Raw genomic sequence first — 22,515 nt, forward strand, 5'->3', positions numbered from 1 at the left:
ATACACACATATATATGTAGGTAGGTGTGTTAGTGTGTGTGTGTGTGTGTGTGTGTGTGTGTGTGTGTGTGACAGGGTCTGGGGGCCCTTCTTTGAAAGATTTTGAGTGTCAGACACTTAATTTCCTACTTTCTGATGAATTCTTATGCATCAATTTGTGTTTTTTATGCATAAATGTAAAGGCCTTGGCTACGCTCAACATGAAACAGAAATAAAGAGTAAATAGTTGCATCAGTTAGATAAAAATATCAGATTGTAGACAGTCAAAATACTATGTGGTATATTTGAAAGATGCAAGACAGGGTAGGCGATATGTAGGAATCCTGAAGTTAAACCTTTAAAAACCTATTTTAAGACACTTTCCATGGCCTACATTTTAAGACAATACTGTGTTTTTTTTAACTCCAACAAATAAACTGAACATTTGGTGAGAGAAGACAATAACTGAATCTTTATTTATTACATAACAACCATTTGACTTTACATTAAAAAAAGTAAAAACTGAACTAGTTTATGTAAGAATAGTGAGTTTCCACTTGACACCGTTTCTCATCTTGGGTGGCGTCAGAACCTCAGCAGCTGCAAAGAAATAAAAAATGATGTTAAAAAATGTTAAAAACAAACTTTTAAAAGATAAACAATCTCTTTACACTTTAAAGCCACGTGTGAGTGTTTGCTCACACATAGTAGATATCAAATATGCATTAAAACAGTGGTCTGTGAGCGACTGTGAACAAAAACATAAAGAAAATGAGAATAATTAACAAACACGATGAAAGCTGCTGACCTGGTTGTGAGGCTGCAGGTCTCTGCTGCTGCTGGAAAGACGCCATGATGCTGTTTGCGGTCGAGTTCGGTCCAGTGAGCTGGAGAGCAACAACGAGGCCACATTTAGATTAAATATAATACAAAAAATAGATACTGCTCTCTGCTTGGTTATATACACACTGAATGTGTGTAGGCACATGTGTCTTGACTCCTTCCTTTCATTTTATTTGGTTGCTTCACATTTTAATAATAATAATAAAGCACCTTTAAAAACAGAGTTTACAAAGTGCTTTTACATAAAAAAAAGCAAAGCACAATCGGGTAACACAGACGGCCATGCAACAACAGAAAGCAAACAGCCCTATTAAACACAAGCGAGACGAAACTCAGGTAGAGTTAGGACAAAATGAAGACAGGTGGACAAAGAGATTTAAGATGCATAGTGCCAATATAAAATAATATAAAGAAATAGACCAAAAACAACAACAGAAACAGTAACTGCAATAAAACCACAAATAAAAGGAAATGTAATGGATAAAACATAAATTAAAAAGGTAAAATCGATAAAATAGATTAAAAAAGGTGAATAATGCATTTCATTTTTATCCCACGTGCACAACCTTATTTCTCCTCAGTTCATAGAAAGTATAATCCTGCGTACAGGATCGTGTCTGCTAGATTTTGTTAAATTTTGCCCAGTCTTTTTCACTGATTTTACTCATTCGTCACAGCTTGTAAAAACAAATCTATCAGTGTGAAACCAGTCAGACCCAAAATAAGATTAAAACGAGGGTTTAAAAAAAGCATTACCCCCATGAGTGCGTATGAAGATCTGGTTTAATATTTACCGGAGCTTGATTGTTCTGCGGGCCTTCGGGCCACACCTCAGGAAGCGCAGCCTCCACGGTGTGCAGAGCCTCCTCGTACGCCAGCTGCAGCTTCTCCGCCTGTTTGTCGAACTGGAACAGCACCAGAGCCTTCAGCAGGCCGTGCACCTCCTCTGCAGGACGGAGAGTCAAACGCTTCAGCGTGATTCAGATTTACTCTGAGTGCATGTCTTGTAAATGCTGATTAACCCTCTGAAACCTGAGTGAACTGGCCTCTATTTTTATTTTATTTTTTTCAAAAACATGGAGAAGAGGCAATGACAAACGTTAGAGGAAAGTGCCCCAAAATCTGCACACACACACACACACACACACACACACACACACACACACACACAAAAAAAGACAAAAAATCATTGCAAAAAATACAAGAATACCACCTGGACATTAGAAAAAAAAAGAAAGAAAAAAACCCAATATTAATAATACTAATAATAATAAGAAGAAGAAAGAAAGATAAAGAAGAAAAATTCTGTAAATTAATTTTAAATATATAGAATTATGATAATTATAAATACAGCTTTTTGGACATGTTTTCCCTTTGCGTTTTTAGAAATAATTTTCCTAATCTACTTATTTCCTGCAATTTGTGGAATATTTCTTGCCAAGTTGTTGTCCTTCCATGTTTTCAAAAGAAATCAAACCAATGTGCTCAGGGCTCAGTTTAAACACTCGTCACAACACAAAAAGCGATTTCAATTTCAGGTTTCAAAGGGTTAAATAGACCTCCTGAGTAAGACCACATTTCCCATCATCCCTTGCCACTCGGTACTGCTTTCTCTACACTGAGCACGACAGAAACTTTAATTTTTCAACAAAAATACTCAACTTAAACTGACTTAAAATGCCAAATGAAACACAGGTGATCTACGTATTATTAAAACTAACATAAAAAAGAATTATTAAGAGCCTCGAGGTGTGTGTGTGTGTGTGTGTGTGTGTGTGTGTGTGTGTGTGTGTGTGTGTACCTCTCATCTTGTCCACCATGGTGAGGATCTCTCCCAGGGCGTACATCAGCGCTCTGTCCTCCATCGGGCTTCCCTCCTTCAGACTCAGCTTCTTCCTCTCTGCTTTCCGGCGGTTCTTCGATGATCTCCTGCAGTCGCGGCGCAAACAATAAACGTTAAAACAGAAAAATAAATGTGATTATTTATCACATCAGCTACATTTTTTTAAATGTGGAAATCACCAGAAGCTGGTGAGAACTGTTAGGAGTGTGTTTGACGTACGAGGAGATGCGGGAGTTGCTGTGTGAGTATTTGGAGCCGGTCAGCACGCTGCTGGCTTCAGAGTAGAGCTCAGCGTCAGGACAGTCCGGACCGTCCTCATCTGATAAAAAAGACCACAGAGAGTTCATGCAAATTTAAGTTTTAATCATGATTTCAACTACAGAGTAAAAACATACATATTTAATTCACTGCTTAATTCATTTTTTGGCTCTCTCGATCTGTATCGATGTTTTCAGCCACATTGTGGAGTTAACACGGCTGGAACATATCGAGCGTACAGTGAAGAGATCTGACACATATATATACATATACATATATGTACATATACATGTATTTTTGTCCTTTTTCGCCTTGAAAAAATAAACTTTTGGAATTCTTTATTAAACCTTATACATTTTCCTTTTTCTGCCTACAGAAGGTGAACATTTGATCCTGTAAAAAAAAGTAAAATACTACAAAAAAACCCAACATTTTGGTACAATGTGAACAAATAAAGTTGACGTAAAATCGTGAAAAACATGTTAAAATCGCATGTTATCTCAGATATTGCATGTTCTGTTAAATTCGGACTCATTCTCACCCAGCATGTCCAGTCGGGCCTTTTCTTTCTGCTCTCGGACCACAGCCAGGCGGGTTCTGTGCCGCGTGAACGTCGCCACCTGAGCCCAGGAAGCTCACCTGGGTGCTGACAGCTGAGACAAGACGAAAAACCACAAAATAGATTAGAGACAGATAGAGAAAGAGAGACTTTATGGTGGAAATTTGTCTTTGCTCAAAGACACAGACACGTGAAACAATACAGCGTTAAAACATTTACAATATATTAGACACAATGGTGCAAACAGGCAGGTGGAGCAATAAAATTATATAAATATAAATAAATAATAAGAGAGCGCACATCTTACAAAATAGTAGTTTCCCTTTAACAATTATCCTGTGATTAGTAAAAGACTTGAAAACGTGTTACGGCTGGTTTTTGGGACCCTAAATCGACGTCCGGACGGGAGCAGCTCAATCTCTGAGTGTGATGGAGGGAAATTAGACCTCAGCTCAACATGAAGTTCAAAAGTTTTTTTTTTTTTTTTTTTAAACATCTTTTCAACCTTTTCTTTTATTCCGGATGCTTTCGGCATACCATGTTGTCAAAAATCATCAAAAAACGCCTCAGTAGAGGAACAAAGAGCAGCAGACAGCAGCAGAGCAGCAGGAGTTAAACGTCACCGCGTGAATGATCCTCACCGTCTAACAGAGCAGGCTTCAGGTTTGTCTCAGTGATGTCCTGTCTGTTGTGCATGTAAATCTGAGAAAGACAAAATGTCTCATGGTTATGTCAAAAATAAACAAATACAAAAAAGAAAACTATAAAATCTTTAACTGACGAGTCGGAGCGCCTCCTCCCAGACTGAGCCGGTGATCAGAGCCAGGATGGCCTCCTCACAGTCCTGTTGGAAAACAACGAGAAATTTTAGAATAAAAAAGCTGCTTCATTTGGAGGTTTTTTTTTTTGTGCGGCTGCTTCTTACTTTGGCGTACTGGTCCAACAGCAGAGCAGCTTCTGAGAACCGCCGCTGCTCAGTCAGCTTCTCTATAAGAGAAGGAAAACATTTTAGTATTTACACGCAGTGACGCTCTTAAACACCGCAGATCCTCGGCCACTTTCTCTCAAAGGTGTCTCGGTTTTTTGACTCGAAAACTCAATTTTGGATTACAAAAGAACACAGCAGGCAAAGTCCTTTCATAATCACGTCTCGTCTGATCCACGGACAAATTTATGTCCTATTCCTGCGTCATATAAAACTGTTAAACACGTTACACAATAAAACACGGTTATTATTATTGTTATCTTATTTTATGTTAAGTGCCTTCCTTTGTATATATATTTCCATTATTTTGCCTTTTTAACGAATATTTTATTCAGTTGCTGCTCTCTTCTTTGCTGCCGTAACGAAACAATTTCCCTCACGGTTTTAATTATTTCTATCTATTCTATTTTATTCTATGTCATGCACACAAAGTTGTGGTACTTAACTTGGAGTTCAAGCAGAAATAATATAATAAGTACTGAAAATATTAACATAAATTTAGTTTAAATTTAGTTTTCACTTTGCTCCTTCAAAATATACAGAAACTTAAGATATAATATGTCACATAACAACAATATTCATTTTTAAGTATAAAATATGTGATTTAATGGCTCTTATAACTAACCATCTGCCTGTCAACTTGTGTTGTCGTCTGTCTACCTTGTTGCCATAGTTACCTGCCAGGTCCCGGGCCAGGGCAGGGCTAACTGGTCAGGTGGAAGCGGGATTTGTTGCGCCACACAGATGGCGTTTCTCCAACTGGAGCTGCTGGCGAACGCCTGCAGGGCGCTGGCGGGCTCCCTGCATCGCCATAGCAACAGGCCGGCCTGCTCCGCCTGCTGCTGCTCCATCAGGTGCTCGGCATAAGCACAGCTAAGAACCTAGAGGTCAAAGTTCAGAGGTCAAATTTTCCCAAGAAAATTATCTCAAAACAAGTTATCTGATAACTGGAAAAAAAATGGTTTGTTTTTTTTTAAATATATAACCACATAAACTGTTGTACACCTGTTTCCACGTGTAGTTACATGACTTAAAAATAAGTGTGAAAAAGAACATCAATAGACTAATTATTACCAAAATTACCAAAACAATGTTTCTTTTAAAAACATGAGAAGAGGCCAAGGAGCAACAACAGATGAAATGACCCAAAAATTAGCAAGAAATTTAAAAAAAAAAAAAGAAAACTAAAAAAAAATAAATAAAAATATAAAATTACATAGGAAAAATGCTTGAAAAATTTTAGTAATTTTGTAATGTAATTTTAAATATGTAATTATGATCATTATAGATATAGTTTTCCTCCAGCTTTTTCTATCTTTTCCCAAAACATTTCCCCTAGGTTTTTAAAAATAATTTTCTTAATCTCTTAATTTGTGGAACATTTCATACTACGTCGCTTTTTGCTCAGGGTGCAAAGATTTAAATACTTGTAAAAGACATCAGAAAACAGCACAAGAAAAGCGACATTTAAGGTTTAAAAGGGTCAAAAAGGCCAAAAAAAAGTCATGAAAATTATTGAATGCAGTTTAATAAAGCCAAAACCGACGGCCACTTCGGATAATAGTGAATATAAAGCACTGAGAAGTTGTTGCTGTGGGTAAAAAAGGTCCTGAGCTGTGTTTGTGTTTCACCTTGTAGTGATGACTGTCTGCTGCGTAGAGCCGCAAAGCTTCGCTGTAGAGTTTCTGCTCCTTCACGAGCTGCACAGCTTCGGGGAAATGCTCCTCTCCTGAACACAACACACAACACACTTTAAGCTCTCAGTGAACCGCTCACACTCTGCAAAACATCAGCACATCTTTCTAAACTAACTCATTCATTCAGTCATTCAAGAAAAGCAGATCAATAACTCACAACTTCAATAACGGCAAAGCTGCACATGTGGGCAAAGATTCACTAAGCCACAGCAGTTTACATACTTTCATAGTAGAAATACATACATACATACATACATATACATACATACCCATGTATACACCTTCCATGAACATAATCAAACGCATCCATCCATACACATAAGCATAGCTCATACGTATACATATATACACACTACACACATGCTGATGTACATCATGTATATACGTGTGTACGAAGGATTTAGCCCCAAAATGATAATTAAATAATATTTAAAAAGGATAAAAAAAGGATAAAAGTCTAAAAAAATATATACGCATGCACATACACACACATATATATATATATATATATATATATATATATATATATATATATATATATATATACATGCATATACACACATGAAAATTAAAAATAAATTTAAAAAAGGGGAAAAAAAAAGAGAGAAAAAGAAAGGGCAAAGGAAATAAAAACGTCCTGATCGTTCGGTGCTGCTTTAAATCGTTCCCCACTCTTTGATTTGGGGACGTGTGATGCTTTTCTGGACATTTGCACGGCCGTTACCCACAGCTGCCGGTCTCCGCTGAAGACACAGAGCAGCAGTAAAAACAGCTGACAGAAGCAGAGAGACTGACCGCACTTGCTGAGGTGATGCAGCGCCTTCCTGTAGCGCTTCAGGTGTTTGTCGATGGTGTAGCGCTGGTAGTTTGGCTCCAGGCTCTTCAGCATGTTCAGGAAGGGAAGGTACTCTTTTGGGTCCTGCAGGGAAAAAACAACTTACAAATTCATCCAAAAATCACAGCTTGGTTACATAACGAATATAAAACATAATGAATGGTTAATCCTGAGCCTGTCAGTGGCAAAAACAAGATCTTTTAGTGCATGTGGACCAATTTTAATATTTGCTGTTTCCAGTCAAGACATAAAAGAGGGGAAAATGGAGTTGAGATATACTCTAAGTCACCCTTTAATAACTTTAATAACTACATCGTCATGCTACTTTAGATTTCCATTAATTTTATTTCCGCTGCAGAGATCTTTCTGACTTTAAAAAGTCAAGTAAAATAAAATAATGAGGACGTTTCCTCCTCCTCTGTTGTCTTTTACCTTCTGGGATTTCTCGGCCACCATCAGCACCAGATCAAAGTCGTACGTTCCCAGCGAGTGTTCGTACAGGTCGTTGACGTTGACGAGGAAGAGGAGGTACTTCAGCGCCTCTTCTGCGCTCACAGCATCGGGAGCTTCAGGAGGGTTTTCTGGGCAAACACAGCACACGATGAGGAACTCAAATGATATTATTTCATGCACAAAAAAGCATATATTTGGAGCTGATAGTGTTTTTAAGGGGAGTATTTAATTCAAAAACTCAAAGTGTGCAAAGAACAAGTTAAATTATAGTTAAAAATTATACACAGTTTGAATGCAGAGATCCAGGAATGAGCAAACATAAATCAGTTTAAGTAGAGGCATAAAGAAATGATTTTCACGAAACATACCGATGAAATAAAGGGATGTTTGACTGTCACCAGGTGTTTACTGTTTATTATTTATTTTGTTATTTTTTTTTTTTTGTTTGCCTTGAGTTGTGTGTGTACACGTATGTGTATATATATATATGTACTGTATATATCTTTGAATGTATTTGTGTGCATGAACGTGTATTAGTATGTGTGTAGATATATATATATAAATATACATATTGATTAGGTGAGACGTAGCTGTCACATTATTTTTGATTAATATGTCAGCAATCATTTTTTATATTTCTGAATTAGGTTTATATGTAAGAATTTATATTTCCATTAAAATTTATATTTTTGTAATTAATCTATATCTTGTAAGATAAAGATTATTGGTAATTAAGATAATAAATTAGAATAAGTCTAGAGAATTAATTATTGTACAGCTTTATATGCTTTTCGGATATGTGAATAAAATCGTGATGCTTTGTTTACATTTTCCATGTATTTTTTATGTCTGTCCACTGCTTTATGATTGTCTTGTTTCTTTTTTACATGTTTTTTCACATGTTCAGTATAAACCTCTATTACTACTACTACTACTAGTAGTACTACTACTACAAACTGAGTGAAACAGTTCAGTTTATCTCCATCACAAACTCCTGCAGGTCGTCGGTGAGCTCACCTCGGAGCTCGTGGACTTTCTGCAGAGCGATCTCCAGCTCTGGAACCGTCTTCTTCACGTGAGTCGTCAGTACGGACAGAAAGAACCTGGAAGATTAACAACACCGTCGTTTTATATCCCACTAATGCTAAACTGAGTCCAAGTCCAAAATTTGCTGGACACCAAACCTTTGTTAGTGAGATAAGGTTTATATCTTGAACCGTAACATGACGCAGTGTTAGTACGAAGACTTCCGGTTAAGATTTTAAGCAGACAACACCCCAATCAGCTTAAAAAGGCCCAAACTGATTCAATTCAAATCGAGGAGTTTAAACCTTTTCATATCAAAAGAAAATTTGTGTTATTTTAAAATGAAGCTGATTCATCTCTGGCTGCGTTCTCTCTACATACGCTCAGTCGCACGTTTCTTTGCTTCCAAAAAATGCTGACTTCTGAGCAGAGGTAGACTACGGCAGAGAGTTTGTTTTTAATCCCAAATAGCATCAAAACAACAGCAAAAACTGCGCTGAACAGACATGTAAATATGCATTTTAACCATTAGTTTGACTTCAGCTTCGAAGATGCTCTAATAGTTCAAGTGGTCCCGTAACCATAGCAACTAACTCACTCCTGCCCGGGGTGTGTGAGAAGGAGGGAGAGAGCGCTGTGCTGCCGTCGGAGGTTAGCCGTTATTTATTTTTCACTGTGAGAAAATGCACACATGCTTTTGGCGTGAGAGTGTGTATATTCACAATTTTAGCGCATGTAACACAGCTGCTATGTTTACATGCGTCAGTGTGCGTCATGCATGCGTCAGTGCATGTAAACACCAGATCTCATTAGACATCCGATGTAAACAGCTGAGCTGAAATCTTTAATCAGACCGAGTGAAAGTGTTCACATAAACAGAGCTACTGACTTGTTCGTGTTCATTGATTCCATGGCGCTCCGCAAAGCATCGCAAACCACATCCACCTTCTTCTGCCCAGAAACAGGCTGCGTCTGGACCGCGGCGCTCTCATGGCGAGGGTACATGGTGCCGGTCGTATCCTCCTCCCTGCGTACCGCAGAGATAAAAAATGTCAGAATATAAGATACCTGTTAAAATGTGTTTTTTCCTTAACGAAAACTCTCCTGGGGCGGGTCTTACTTGAGCCGGTGAGGAAGAGGTTGATGTGGTTGAGGAAGGAGTTGAGTTGTGTGATGAAGGTCTCTATGTTCTCCAGGAAAACCTGCGGGAAGAGATGCATGTTGGAAAATGAGAAATCAGACAGGTCAAGATACTGAAATATTAACATTTGGACGATAAACTGCCTGCTGTGGACAAAATAAAAGATTTCAAGTCAGAAAATGACACGTTAACCCTTTTATGTACCTTTGGGTTGTGGTCGTAAATGAGGTTCAGGTTGATCCTCAGCTTCCTCATACACTCGAACGAATCTCTGAACCTCAAACTGAACAAAACAAGACAACAAGACGGCTTACAACTGACGTACTTTCAAAAACATGTGAGAGCGACTTAACAAGACATAGCGCAAGAAAATCACCCAAAAAAGTGCAGAAAAAATTACGCACCAATCCAACCACCTCCTGAGCTGAGCCAACACCAGCGCTCGATGATGCACCGTCTCCAGGTTCCCACGAGGCATCTGGACACAATCAAAATAAATCACAGAATTCGTACCTCTGAACTCTTAATTTGTCATGATATTGAACGTGTTCAGTAATTTGTAATGTGGATCTTGGATTTAGACAACGGCTGCAGACGTTTGCACGTCGTGAGTTAAAGTGACCTGCAGAATCACTCTGGTGTCTTGCGGGACCACTGTGACGATCCTGGATCCTCTCTCCACCCGCCGCAGACTCTCGTCATTCTGACCTCCGTCTGAGGCCAAAGCCGCCTGCAGCCCTGCAAGGTCAAAGGTCACTCAATTGAGCTGTCCCAAAGAAATAAAAAAGAAATCCTAGAAATGTCCTGAAAAAGACGTGAAAAAGACCTAAAATCCTAGAAACGTCCTTAAAATCTGAGAAAAATCTGAGAGACATCAAAAAACCTTAAAAATGTCGTAAAATCCGAGAAATAAGCTACAATCCTGCAAAAGTCATAAAATCCTAGAAATTTACTAAAATCTTAGAAATGTCCTTAAATCTGAGAAATATCCGAAAACCCTAAAAATGTTTCAAGATCCGAGAAATGCCCTAAAATCCTGGAAACTCCTCAATCGTAGAAATGTTCTATAATCCTGCATAAATCCTAAAATCCAAGAAACGTCCTTAAATCCAAAAATGTCCTTAAATCCTAGCAATGCCCTGAAATCCTAGAAGCACGTGTGTGGCTGCTGAGACTGGCCCCTGACTGGCCCCTGTGTGTGTGTGTGTGTGTGTGTGTGTGTGTGTGTGTGTGTGTGTGTGTGTGTGTGTGTGTGTGTGTGTGTGTGTGTGTGTGTGTGTGTGTGTCTGTGTGTGTCTGTCCTACCTTTGACACTGAGCGTGCTCAGCTGGAGGCAGCGGCAGGTGTGTGAGTGTGTGGTGATGAGGGAGGAAGTCGTTGCAAACAGCGAAGGAGGAAATATTGGAGGCCAGCTGAGAAAAAAGCAGAGACATAAGTGAACAGATTTCCCAGCAGCCCCGAGTCACAGTGAACATACGAAGAGAGCTGGTTAAAACAGCGTACCTCTGTGTCTGCAGCGTACAGGTGCGACCTGTCCGTCAGACCGAGCACATATTCCTACGGACAAATAAGAGACAAAAAGAGACACATATGGATTTTGGTTCGTTCAAGGGAACCAAAATTATTTATTTTAATATCAATTTTATTTTTATTTTAATATTTTACTAGAGATGCACGATAATTATTGGCCCGATAATGGCACTTATGACGTCATACCGATAATTTCGGTAATACAATTTTTGGCCGATAAGTAGAACCGATAATAATAAGCGTAATTTCGCCCGTGTTGCCATGGTTTCACCCCTCCAGTACGACACACACTGCACCGTGCTGCGTGTCAAAGTGCTGCTGCTAGATCAGTCCAAACAAACAGAAAGAAGTTATCGGTTATCGGTATCTCATCGGCCTTGAGGAGCTGGAGATAATCCGTTTATCGGTATTGGTTTAAATAATCATCATCGTGCATCCCTGATTATTATTTATAATTATTATTATTATTATTAAACCTAAATTACTATGAGTCCATGTGTTTCTACCTCTCCGCTGATGCTGCAGATCGCCGTCTGAACGCAGGGAACGGGGAAGTTGATGCTGCATCCGCTAGCGTCACGCCAATCCTCCACTGACGGCTCAGGACAATCTAAACAGAAATAATAAATAAATAAGTAAATAAATAAATAAAATGAATAAATAAATGAATAAATAAATAAATAAAAGTTTTTTGTTCCTGTAAACTTCTGTTATTTTACATGCTTCTACTGTAAGATTCTCCTTTATTAAAGGCAAGCATCGATATATTTTAGGAAAATGGAAAAATAGAAAAAAAATCTCTCAAATAACAAGGAAAGCATAAAGAAAGCATTCTTTTTTAACCCTTTGAAAGCCAGGCAGAGGTACTGATTGTGTACAATGTACTGATTTCTCGAAATTTGCAGGACATTTCTTCATTGCCTTTCCCCATGTTTTAAAATAAATAAATAAAGTGAATTTGCTCAGAGCACAAAGATTTAAACACTTGTGATGTCGCTCCAGGTTTGAAAGGGTTAATGACGTAATTCAAATAATAATAATAATAATAATGTTATGAATTTCGATGTTTTAGTAAAAACACATGATTCAGCAGCAGAAGCATGTCGGTGACTGACCCCAGCGCAGCCTCCTGATCTGTCCGTCCTCCAGCTGCAGAGCCACAGTCCCGGTCTGAGAGCTGTGAGACACACTGACCACGACACCGTCCACGTCCAGCTCAGACCTGAGACATCAAAACACCGAGTCCCGACTGTCAACACGGCCGTGGAATAATTCACCTTAATGCATTCAGTGTTCATTCATTAATCTGTACGTTTAACCGCACGATGACGAGCGATCAGCCGACCTGACAGCGAGTGTGTCCTCGGCGTCCGGGGCAGGGTGGAGCATCAGCACGGTGGAGGACGCCGGCAGCAGACCGGAGCTCACGCACACAAACAGCTCGTCCTGCAGCCACAGCAGCTGCCGCAGAGCCAGAGGCTGCTCCTGCTGAACCGTCACTCTGCAGGAACAATCAGCGAGAGAACGTTAAAGAAACATAATAAAACATCATTTTATATGTGCATATGTCACTACCGCTTTTAAAGTTTGGATATTCTTTTCCAGTCTATTATTCGTGCAATGTGTTGCCTTCTGCACCTTAAAGGAGGATGCAGTCTTTCCTTTAATTTATTCTATTTATTTATTTGGAATTAATTTGCATTTCCACTGTAGTCGGGCTGTTTAGTGTGTTTGTGTTTTTGTGTATGTGGCCGAAGGGTTTGTGTTAAGTGTGTTTCACTGTTCTATATATTGTGCTGTGTATTGGTATGTTATCTATATTCAAAACTCAATAAAAATAATTTATTATTCTTTTCCAATCTTTAAACTGCATCTCTCGCTCTTTTTTTATCTGTTTGGTTTAATTTTGTGTGTTTGGCTTTTTTTTCTGATCTGTTTCAAAAAGTCTTTTAAACTTCACGACCCTTTTATTTGTGCTTTTGCTTTCTCGTTTTTTTAGGAAGCCCTGTGTAAAACCTCGGCTGAAGGGACTACAGATAAAAAATAACCTCCTGGATAATTCTTTTTATAACTTGTGTATTTATTAATTTGCACTTTTTAAATAACTAAACCTCAATGTGAAACCATAAAAAAAAACTGGGCGTTATTCAGACTGTTTGCGTCTTTAGCTACAAGCAAAAGATGATATTCGTCACATTTTGATTTTAGACAGAAGCTGCTGAGGTGATTGAAGCTGCAGGGATCAGAAAACAAAGAGTTTGTTACCTGAAGGTCTTCTGCAGGACGAGGGGACGAGACGTCGTCCTGAACCCGTCCTCTGTTTTATCAGCCCCGTCTCCAGAATCTGGACCATTTGGTGTTTGAGCACAAACTGATCAGAATAATATTTGGACCCAAAATAAATAAACATCAATGTTTATGTCAATTTAAAAAACACACGAGGACATAATGCTCGATGTGAGCCCAGGCTTGAGTCTTCTTAACCCTTTAAAACCTGGAGCAACATCACTTTTCTTGTGCTTTCAGATGTTTTTCAGTGTTAAAACCACTGAACTCTGAAGTTTGGTGATTTCTTTCAAAAACATGGAAAAAGTGCAATGAGCATCTACGTTTCAAAAATTAAAGGAAATTACTTAAAAAAAACTAGAGGAAAATGTCTCGGTAAAAAAAGACAAAAGCTAATGAGAATGTTTTTTGTAATGACCATAATAACAATTATACAATTATGTTTTTAATTACTGTATTTTTATGCACCTTTCCGACTCTTGTTTGCCTTTTTTTTTTTTTTTTTTTTTTTTTTACTTTTTTCCCTTTTCATTTAAAAAATAATTTCACTTATTTTCCGCAACTTAGACAGAAATGTTCCAAAACTGCAAGAAATTAGTAGATTTAGAAAATTATTTTCAAAAGCTAGGAATAAAATGTCTAGGAAAAAATATTTATGATTATTACATATTTGAAATTAAGTTACCAAATTTTAAGCTGTTGCAATTAAATTTTAAGCACGTTCCTCGCGCCTTATTTTTACTTTTTCATCTTTATAATTCTTATCAATTTTTCAATTATTATAACTTTTAAGCACGTTTTCCAGGTCATTTAGTTTTTATTATTATTTATTTGACTTTTCCCCCTCACTAATTTCCAGGTAATTTCTTACAGATTTTTTGGTAATTTTGTTTTTTGTTGCTCATTGCCTCCCTCTCGTGTTTTGACAGAGATCCAGCCAGTTTGCTCGGGTTTGAAAGGGTTAACGTGTGTATGTATAACCCACCTGGGCTGTAGATGGAGATCCGTCCGTCAGAGGTCAGCGCTGCCAGCTGATTGGTCCGCTGAGGCTGGCACAGGAAGGTCACCTGGCTGACCGGCGAGTCCAGCTGCAGCTCCAGTGAGCTCATGGGAGGAGGAACGACGCTCCGCCTGAAGGTCGTCACCAGGATTTTATCTGAGGAGGTGCAGAAACATTTTAACATCGTGTAGGAATCGTCCCGCAGCTCCGCGTCCTCTCGTCTCGTCGGCCCTCACCTCCATCGATCACGGCCACGTTGGCGTTGTCGGTGTCGTCCGCCCCGGGGCTCCTCTCGGTCGTCCAGCCCCAGTCGTAGGTGATGCTGGTCCAGCCGCGGGTCGCCACGTGGAGCCTGAGGGGCCGCTCGGGGTCCCAGCAGACGCAGACCGGAGCCCTCTGAGAGTCTCTGCCGAAGTCCAGGTTCTGTTTCAGATACCAGTGATAGTTTCCCACCACCCACAGCTGGACTGCAGGCAGAGAAATTAACCATCATTCATTACATATTTATTTTTATTTCATTCATAATTCAATTATTCCCCCATTCAAAAAAAAAAGTACAAAACACGTGGTGCATTTAGACACATTTCACCATCGTTTTTAACCCCTGAAACAGAGAAAACTGGTCTGATGTCTTTCAAAAACACGATAATGAGCAACATGGCAGGAAATGTCCTGCAAACTGCAAAAAACCACGAGCAAAAGGTGACGAGGAAATGACCTGAAACTTAGCTGAAAATTGTCCAGAAACTGTATTTATAATTCTTGTAATTATATATTTGAAATTATTGTACATAAATATTTTAAAGCACTTTCTTAAGGTCATTTCTCGTTTGTTTTTGTGGTTTTTTTTTTTTTCTCTGTTTTTCTTTTTAATTTTATTTTTCCCCTATTTCCTGGTCATTTCCTTATAACTTTTTTTTTTTGCTAATTTCTGGTCCATTTTTGGGCCATTTCTCGTTATGTTGCTCGTCGCCCTCCAACGTTTTATAAGGAAAAAAAAATCCAGTTGATATGCTCAGGTTTCGAGGGTTAATGAGCTCTGCGTTTTTAATATTTTTAGCAGCTTTACAACAAATTCAACAAGGTTGAAAGTCTAAAGGAATGATGCATTTGATTTATTTGACCTGAAAAATCTCTCGGACGAATATTTAATTGCGTAATTTATTTTACCGATGTGGCTGAGCATGTTCAGTACGTCACGACTTCGGCTGAACTCACTGTACGTGTTGACCTGTTTGTCCTCTCCGGCGCTCGTGTCCTCCAACCAAACAGCTAAAACAGTGGAGTCGCTGTTCCACATCAGATCCTTCACCTGAAACACGAACACGGCAATCAAAGTGTTTTTCAAGAATAAAAATCACAAACTGAAGATCAATATTTTTATACCTTGGCCTGGTCTTTGCTGAACGGGAGGGTGAAGTCTCCGTGCAGCAGTCCGTTCTTCTCCAGGAAAACCACGCTGTGTTTGTTGGGATGACGCTGAGTGCTCGCGATCAGGCTGCCGGACGGTCTGAAAACACCACGAAATATAATATAATATCCTCACTTAATATTCTCTTAGGGATTCTTTATGTTATTATTATCATCTAGCAGAGACAGCAGGTTCTGTCACGCATTTATACACGATAAAAGATTTTGTTGCAGGATATTTTTTCCCCAAAAATATCACGATAAACGATATTATTGTCGATGTTGATTTAAGACCATTTTATGCCATCGATATGATAATAATAAACCAGAATAATGCAATTTTTAATTCTCAAGAATATTCTACACTGGCACTGAAATGTTAAAATAAAATAAAATAAAATAAAATAAAATAGACTCTCAGGCTCTGCTACAAATTATCAATTGTACTTAAATACTTAAATAAATATGAAACATCTGGAAAGAGGTTAGTTGTGTTGCCAGTTTTCGTCTTCATTGTCAAAGAAAAAAATGAAAGTTGATGAGTGAAAATGACTCACTTCCAGCTGAGCGCCTGCTCCAGGCCGTTGATGAGCTCGCTGGTCGCCTGCAGGACGCCCTCTCTGTTCCAGACGCGCACCTTCCTGGCTCCGGTCTGAGGACAGACGGCGCTGACGGCGAACAGCTGACCGTCACCTCGCCACGTCACCCGCGGCCTGCCGTCGTCCCAGGCCGCGGCCGGCTGCACCTCCTGCAGGTGCACGCATACATCGTATTTTCATATAAGACGAAGTTTTCATAGATTTTAGAGCATATTTTACGCTGTGGTGTTTCTGCGGTCGACCTGGATCTTCCTCTGCGCCGCCTGTTTGCCCTCTGAGCCGTGAAACTGAGTCTCCTTCTTGCCCCAGCCCACCGAGATGAACTTCCCTGCAGAAACACAGAAGGTGCATCATTTTACACAGCGTCGATGTTGCATCGCAGTATTACAAATATTGCTATATTCTTTGGGTAATTTCATGACTGTCTTTGGGGTCGTGACCCTCAGGTTGGGAACCATTATTCTAAACAGAGTCCACTTCGGAGCCAGCGTACCTTCCCCAAAATCATCCTGGTGGATTCGGAGCTCGGTGATCGGCTCAAAGTCTTTGGTCATCATGATGATCGTTTCCTGACCTGCGAGCACAAATTATCGTTTTATTTCCTGCTTCAAATGTGTAAAAAAAATCAACAAAGCAGTGATTTGTCACTATGAATAAATAAATTCATATCTGGAGGTACTTTGATTTACTCGTTTTATAAAGGAGGCTGACACGTTTTTCGTCTTTGATGACTTCTGCAGGAACAAAAGGTCCTTACAATTCATCAGTGACTTCTTTGCTTTATTGTAATTTATTTTTTATGGGTAGCAACTTTATAAAAGTTTGGACAGCTGGTCTGATTATGAACTCGCAATCAGTTCATGGTTGAGCCTAAAATAGACTCAAGGTCACATAAAAAAAATCAAACATGACAATCTTATTTTCTTTTTTTCAATACTGATACTGATGATGAATATTGTAGGGTTATGATTTGTTTCTAAATAAATAATCATCAGTAATGTGGGTGAAGCCAAATACAAAAACAGCTAAAACAGTCCTTTTTGAGAACAGGAAAAAACACTCATGATATCTAAAATCTCAACAATATCTCCTCTCATATCATAATTTTGATATAATATTGATATTTTTATTGCTTTGTTGTGTGCAGACTCTCTGACTGACTCTAATAAACATGTTTATTATTAATATGTTTTTGACGTTTGTACAACATGCTGACCGGTAGTGAGAACGACAAGCTCTTCATCGGGACTCCAGCTCATCGCCGTCAGGCCGCTGTCCACGCTGCCCACACACTCCAGCTGTGGATCGTGATCACAGACATTTCGTGAGGACCCTCGTAGACATAACGCATTCTCCTTTATTTTACACCCGGATCAATGTCGGTTTACTGTCGCGACCATTTAAACCTTTAAAACCCGAGAAAACTGGTTTGATTTCTCTCAAAAACATAAAGAGCAACTTGGCAAGAAATTTGCTGTAGACTGCAAAAAAATAAGTAAAAGATGACAATAAAATGATCTGAAAACAATCTGGGAGAACTTATTAGATGTGATGAAAAAATAAAAAAATCCAGATTTATCTATATTTTTTTTATATTTAATCCTCTTGACGTCAAGTGCTATAAAAACTTTTTTTTCTGTTACTTTTCTTGTTTTTTGTTTGTTTTATTTTTATTTTTTATCTCATTCTCTTTTGCTTATTTTCAGGTCAATTTCTATTTTTTTTAGATTATTTTCAGGTTATTTTCTTGTAACTTTTTACAAGTTTCTGTCTATTTTTTCTGACCTTTGTTGTTAAATTGTTTATTGTCCTCCTCACATGTTTTTCAACAAAGCAAAACTCTTAACCGCCACACACAGCTTTTTGAGTAAATGACGTCTCAAAAAAAAACCTGCTGACCTGGCAGCTGTTGAGGTTGAAGAGGACGACGTCGCCGCCAGCTGTGGCCAAACACGCCGACTCCAGCTCAGCCAGGTCCTGCAGCCCGACCCGCCGTCCCGCTGCCGTCCCGGGGAGGAAACCCTCGGCCGTCAGCGAGGCCTCGCTGACCACCTGAAGACCCAAACAGAGGAGAGTTCATTAAAATGCTGCAATTTTTCAGCATTTACGTTAAAAATTCTCAAATCTCAAAACACATCCTCAAGAAGACGAAGCTAAAATAAGTCAGTAAAAGGAAAGAAACAGAATAAAAATGCAGTTTTGTATCTGTCACGTACTGTTTATTGAATATTGAGCCATTTCCTATTTAGACGTTTCTTTTGCTTTATGTTTTTCATTGTATGTAATTATTATTTTGCTTTTTGTTGGTCTGTTTTTGTGTGCAATATTTTCTTTTGTTCCTTTTTACATGTTCAGAATAAATAAAAATCAAATCAAATCCTTAATCCTGTGCTGCTTTACGAGCCGACATCATCATGTATTCTCCAGCAGGGGCTGGCTCAATTTGCGGCAGCGGCACCTAACTGTGGCACCTCGTGTGGCACCCACAGATGCCGCAGCTAGGTGCCGCTAGCAGTCGCAGCAGATGCCACTGGTTCCCGAGACGTGCCAGGAGGTGCCAGTGCTTGTGCCACTGCTTGCCAGGAGGTGCCGCGAGGTGCCAGTGCGTGTGCCGCGGTTTGGCGGAGGTGCCAGGAGGTGGCACAAGCACTGGCACCTCGCGGCACCTCCCGGCACGTCTCGGCAACCAGTGGCATCTGCTGCGACTGCTGCGACTGCTAGCGGCACCTAGCTGCGGCATCTGGGGGGTGCCACACGAGGTGCCACAGTTAGGTGCCGCTGCCGCAAATTGAGCTTGCTGTCTCTCGTATTCTGTGTGTAAGTATGAAAAAAAAAAAGGATTTTATATATTTAATTTTTTGCTGTTTTTTTTCTATTTTGGCAGACTTCTGTGATTTGTAATCATTTGAAATTCATCATCAGCTCACCTGTCCCGTTCGAGGGTCGTACTCTGTGATGGAGTACTGAGAGGCGACCAGCAGCGTGCCGGTGTCCGCACGCACACACACACACACTGCGGGGAGCCCGGACCCTGCAGCTCCGAGCTCCGCAGGCTCTTCAGCAGCTTCAGGTTCCTCATTTTTACCTCAGAAACACACAGTCCAAAGGCTGCAAAACAGCCGAAACAGCAAAAAATGAAACATGTCGAGCACTGAAACATCTGAGCGATCTGTTACAAAACGCTACAGTGATAAAACAGCAGTGACGACTTCTAGATTTTGTAATGGAATAAAATGTTTAATATTATAGTTGTATGTGGTCAGCCCCAAACAAACAAGCAGATGGGATTAAAAAAAAAAACAAAAAAAAAAAAACAAGACTTTGTAAGGAATGTAACGCAGCAAAGGCAGTTAAAACCTATAGATAAAATATAATAATAATAAATTACCTGATTAATAATAAAAATACTCTACATAGTAGATAAAAGATAAATGAAAGGATAACAGCACAAAGAATAATAATAGATAAAAATGTTAAAAATAATAATATTATATACCAACTAGCAAAACAGTAAAATGGACTAAAATGTAGAAAAATAAATGGTCAATAAATAAATAGGTGAAGTTTAATAAAAAAGCCAGACTGAAAAAGGTAAGTTTAAAATTTTGCTTTTGGAAAAAAAAAATCAAGTAAACAAACATTTGTTGACTTCAGATTCACAAATTTAAAACACTGTTTTTATGTAACTTTCAACACCACGGGAGTGAGACTGAAAAGTTACAGGACTTGGAAAATGTTTTCTCTCCTGTTTGTTATTAAACAGCTATGACATGATATTAACCCATTATGAGCCACGTCCACCACAGCGCCCCGATTTAAGTAGTTTAATTAGTTTACAGTTTTTATTTCGGATTAACGCTTCACATTAAATAATAATAATAATAATAATAATAAACTCTTACACACAAGAAATGCAGCCCAGTGTGCTTTATAAGAAAGAAATTAAATGCACCAAGTGCTTCACATCAAAAAACACATAAAGGACAAATAAAACATAATAAAACCTGAATGTAAGAATAAAATAAAATCAGAATAAAAATAAACAGAATGCATCTTCACATAGGATAAAATCCACTTGATAAAACTAGCAAAACTCAGATGAAATAAGGATAAAAATTTAGTGCACAGAATGCATACCATGAAATGGAAAATAAAAAATGACTCACTCACTGACATTGTTAATAAAATAAGCATAAAAATAGAGAATATATACAATATCTTACAGACTTTATCAAGAATTGTGCAAAGACCTACTGATGGTGTTTCCAGGAATTATAATTAATAACTATTTTCTTCATTTTTTATTTTAATTTATTTTTGTATTTATTATATTATTATTATTATCAATACTACTACTATTATCATTACTATTATTACTGGTATTGAAAGTATTTTTGCGTATTTATTGTATTGTTTTATGATGTTTTAGATACTGTAACTTCGTGAGTTTGTATATGGCTGTAGATGTTTTGTCAGAGCTGATCGAATTGTGATTTTAAGATATTACTTTATATTGTTTAAAAAGACAATAAATAAAGGTTAAAAAAGAGTATATAAAAATGCAAAAAATCAGGGAAAATGCAACATCTTAAAGATGTGCAGCAGACAGCAAACAGCTGAGTCAGAGCAGGTCAAAGGTCAAATAAATAAAATAAATAAACATTACATTTACTGTAAACTGCAGCGTTAGCTGTTAGCCGGTTAGCTCGTCGCTGGCTGATGTGCGGTTATGTATCAATCCGCCGAAGATCAGACAGATAAAATAAACGGACACAAACTGTGGAGCTTTAAAATCAATTCAAATGTTTAGTTTTTTTTAGACCAAATTGATGATTTTAGAGGAAAAAGACGAAGCTGCAGTCGAACATGGACCAGCTCTCTTTTCTTTAAACTACAAGTACCAACAACACAACAGAAGAGCTTTAAAACTCGACAAAAACTCAAGAAACGAGCAAAAACTCACCGAGAAGAAACCAAAGTTTTTATATTTCTGCATCAACACAACATGACGCGTGCACCGCTGTCAGCCCGCGACCTTTCACCTGTGACGCGCGAGGACAGGAAGAAGCGAGAAGAGGCGACGGTGGCGCCACCTGACGGCGAGGAGGAGAGAGGGAGGGAGGGAGAGGAGCAGGAGGAGGAGAGAGAGGAGGAGAGAGGAGCAGGAGAGAGGGAGAGGAGGAGGAGAGAGGAGGGAGGGAGAGGAGGAGAGAGGATCAGGAGAGAGGGAGGGAGGAGAGGAGCAGGAGGAGAGAGAGTGGGAGGGAGAGGAGGAGAGAGAGAGGGAGGGAGAGGAGGAGGAGGAGAGAGAGGAGGAGAGAGGGAGAGGAGAGAGGGAGAAGAGGAGGAGGAGAGAGGGAGGGAGGGAGAGGAGAGAGGAGAGAGAGGGGAGGAGGAGGAGGAGAGAGGGAGGGAGGGAGAGGAGCAGGAGGAGGAGGAGAGAGAGGAGGAGAGAGGAGCAGGAGAGAGGGAGAGGGAGAGGAGAGGAGGAGAGAGGAGCAGGAGGAGGGAGAGGAGGAGAGAGAGGAGCAGGAGAGAGGAGAGGGAGAGGAGGAGGAGAGAGGAGCAGGAGAGAGGGAGAGGAGAGAGGGAGAGGAGGAGGAGAGAGGGAAAGGAGGAGGAGAGAGGGAGGGAGGGAGAGGAGCAGGAGGAGGAGAGAGAGGAGGAGAGAGGAGCAGGAGAGAGGGAGAGGAGGAGGAGGAGAGGAGCAGGAGAGAGGAGAGGAGAGGAGAGAGGGAGGGAGGGAGAGGAGCAGGAGGAGGAGAGAGAGGGAGGAGGAGAGAGAGAGGGAGGGAGAGGAGCAGGAAAGAGAGGGAGAGGAGGAGAGAGAGAGGGAGGGAGAGGAGCAGGAGAGAGAGGAGGAGAGAGAGAGAGGGAGGGAGAGGAGGAGGAGGAGGAGGAGGAGAGAGAGGAGGAGAGAGGAGCAGGAGAGAGGGAGAGGGAGAGGAGGAGGAGAGAGGAGCAGGAGAGAGGGAGAGGAGGAGGAGAGAGGGAGGGAGGGAGAGGAGCAGGAGGAGGAGAGAGAGGAGGAGAGAGAGAGGAGCAGGAGAGAGGGAGAGGGAGAGGAGGAG

At 39.7% G+C, this 22,515-nt stretch overlaps 1 protein-coding gene across 1 annotated transcript; it reads right to left on the reverse strand.

Moving 5' to 3' along the window:
* Positions 1-428: 428 nt before the first annotated feature.
* LOC121948420 (elongator complex protein 1-like) lies at positions 429-21,479 on the reverse strand. Its single transcript, XM_042493819.1, is given in 40 exon segments — positions 429-579; positions 788-866; positions 1,617-1,768; positions 2,624-2,751; positions 2,885-2,984; positions 3,465-3,550; positions 3,552-3,576; positions 4,124-4,184; positions 4,264-4,326; positions 4,408-4,469; positions 5,145-5,163; positions 5,166-5,348; positions 6,099-6,196; positions 6,960-7,083; positions 7,432-7,580; positions 8,470-8,555; positions 9,368-9,509; positions 9,602-9,680; positions 9,824-9,902; positions 10,024-10,097; positions 10,242-10,357; positions 10,925-10,985; positions 10,987-11,031; positions 11,123-11,176; positions 11,656-11,759; positions 12,265-12,371; positions 12,495-12,650; positions 13,415-13,493; positions 14,421-14,591; positions 14,672-14,902; positions 15,654-15,747; positions 15,822-15,945; positions 16,403-16,593; positions 16,687-16,772; positions 16,938-17,018; positions 17,661-17,742; positions 18,344-18,496; positions 19,372-19,455; positions 19,458-19,552; positions 21,408-21,479. Coding segments are annotated over 39 exon segments (3,942 nt in total). The 5' UTR covers positions 19,524-19,552; positions 21,408-21,479; the 3' UTR covers positions 429-511.
* Between the last annotated feature and the right edge of the window lie 1,036 nt (positions 21,480-22,515).

Source organism: Plectropomus leopardus, chromosome 9, assembly GCF_008729295.1.
Source record: "Plectropomus leopardus isolate mb chromosome 9, YSFRI_Pleo_2.0, whole genome shotgun sequence".
In the NCBI taxonomy this organism is placed as follows: domain Eukaryota; kingdom Metazoa; phylum Chordata; class Actinopteri; order Perciformes; family Serranidae; genus Plectropomus; species Plectropomus leopardus.